Source organism: Cherax quadricarinatus, chromosome 77 (genome assembly GCF_038502225.1).
Source record: "Cherax quadricarinatus isolate ZL_2023a chromosome 77, ASM3850222v1, whole genome shotgun sequence".
Taxonomy (NCBI): domain Eukaryota; kingdom Metazoa; phylum Arthropoda; class Malacostraca; order Decapoda; family Parastacidae; genus Cherax; species Cherax quadricarinatus.
This window is the reverse complement of record NC_091368.1, coordinates 3,095,652-3,096,899: the sequence shown is the minus strand read 5'-3', so window position 1 is coordinate 3,096,899 and position 1,248 is coordinate 3,095,652. Positions and strand designations below refer to the sequence as shown.

Genomic DNA, 1,248 nt, shown 5'->3' with positions numbered 1-1,248 from the left:
TTCTTCCCCTGTATCTATCAACGGAGGATCGAGCCTACACCATCCCCCTCAGAGGATCACCAGATCATCATCATTATTATTATTAATTATTTTTATCAATATTATTATCATTGGGATAAATTATATAGTAAAAATAAATATGTAACTCAAAATCTCATTGATATTTCAACTACAATTCATTTCTCTCTATTTTTAGGTGTGTGCTAGGCCTACTGGTGACGTCACGGCGAGCCTACCCTCGTTTTCTGTTGTGGTGCAGCTGGAGCAACATTCAAGGAGTGACTATTATGAAAACCTCGTAATTTCTCTAAAGCGATTGAAAAAGTTGGGAATTATCTGTGAAAATATTTTTTTGTGAATGCTCATGAGACCAGAGAAAGACAAGAAATAGAAGAAGGGGTGGAGAAAATAGACAGAAAGGGGAAATAATAGAGAGGAAAAGAGGACTGTTGTAGATTTTGGAGAGATAGTTACCTGTGGCACATTCAGTGGAGAGAATGGAACAGGAGTGATCCTCAGAGCGCTTTTAGCGTCCTCCCTTCTGTCTAGAACTGTTGTTTGTGTACCTCTGAACCCACGTAAGGTCACTCGGGGTTCACTCCTGTGACAGGTACACAGAGAAAGGTCACTAGACATTCTTATCGGTTGATTAATAGGGCTTTAAGGTTATCTACTATACGAGGATCATTAAGGCTGGTTGGTTGGTTAATGGGGTTTAAAGTCTATCTACTACACGAGGGTCATTAAGGCTGGTTGGTTGGTTAATGGGGTTTAAAGTCTATCTACTACACGAGGGTCATTAAGGCTGGTTGGTTGGTTAATGGGGTTTAAAGTCTATCTACTACACGAGGGTCATTAAGGCTGGTTGGTTGGTTAATGGGGTTTAAAGTCTATCTACTACACGAGGGTCATTAAGGCTGCATGTCACCTGTACACCACCAGTCAAGAATACTTTAATACCTAAAACAGTGACTAAAATAAACTACCAGTGTATATACACTAAGAAACATACACATCTCAGTGTACATTCTTTCCTAGAAATAAAGAGGGGAGACTTACGTATATAAAGAGAATTGAACGTACGAGGAACGTGTGGTTTGTGGACGCTAGAATGGAGGTCGTGGAAACAAACAAGACTTTCTGGAGTAACAATAGTGTGCTGGCACCTACTGAACCTCCATATTACCCCCTCCATGAGCGTCCTGAGACCTACATCGTACCTATCGTCTTTCTAATTATCTTCGTGGT

General features: G+C 40.4%; 1 protein-coding gene across 1 annotated transcript in view; it reads left to right on the top strand.

Moving 5' to 3' along the window:
• Positions 1–651: 651 nt before the first annotated feature.
• The window catches only part of LOC128702041 (neuropeptide CCHamide-1 receptor-like), a 1,893-nt gene continuing 1,296 nt past the window's right edge, over positions 652–1,248 (top strand). The window contains exon 1 of the mRNA XM_053796051.2: positions 652–1,248. This exon is cut by the window's right edge and continues 1,296 nt beyond it. Within this exon, the coding sequence (XP_053652026.1) occupies positions 1,112–1,248 (137 nt within the window). The 5' untranslated portion in view covers positions 652–1,111.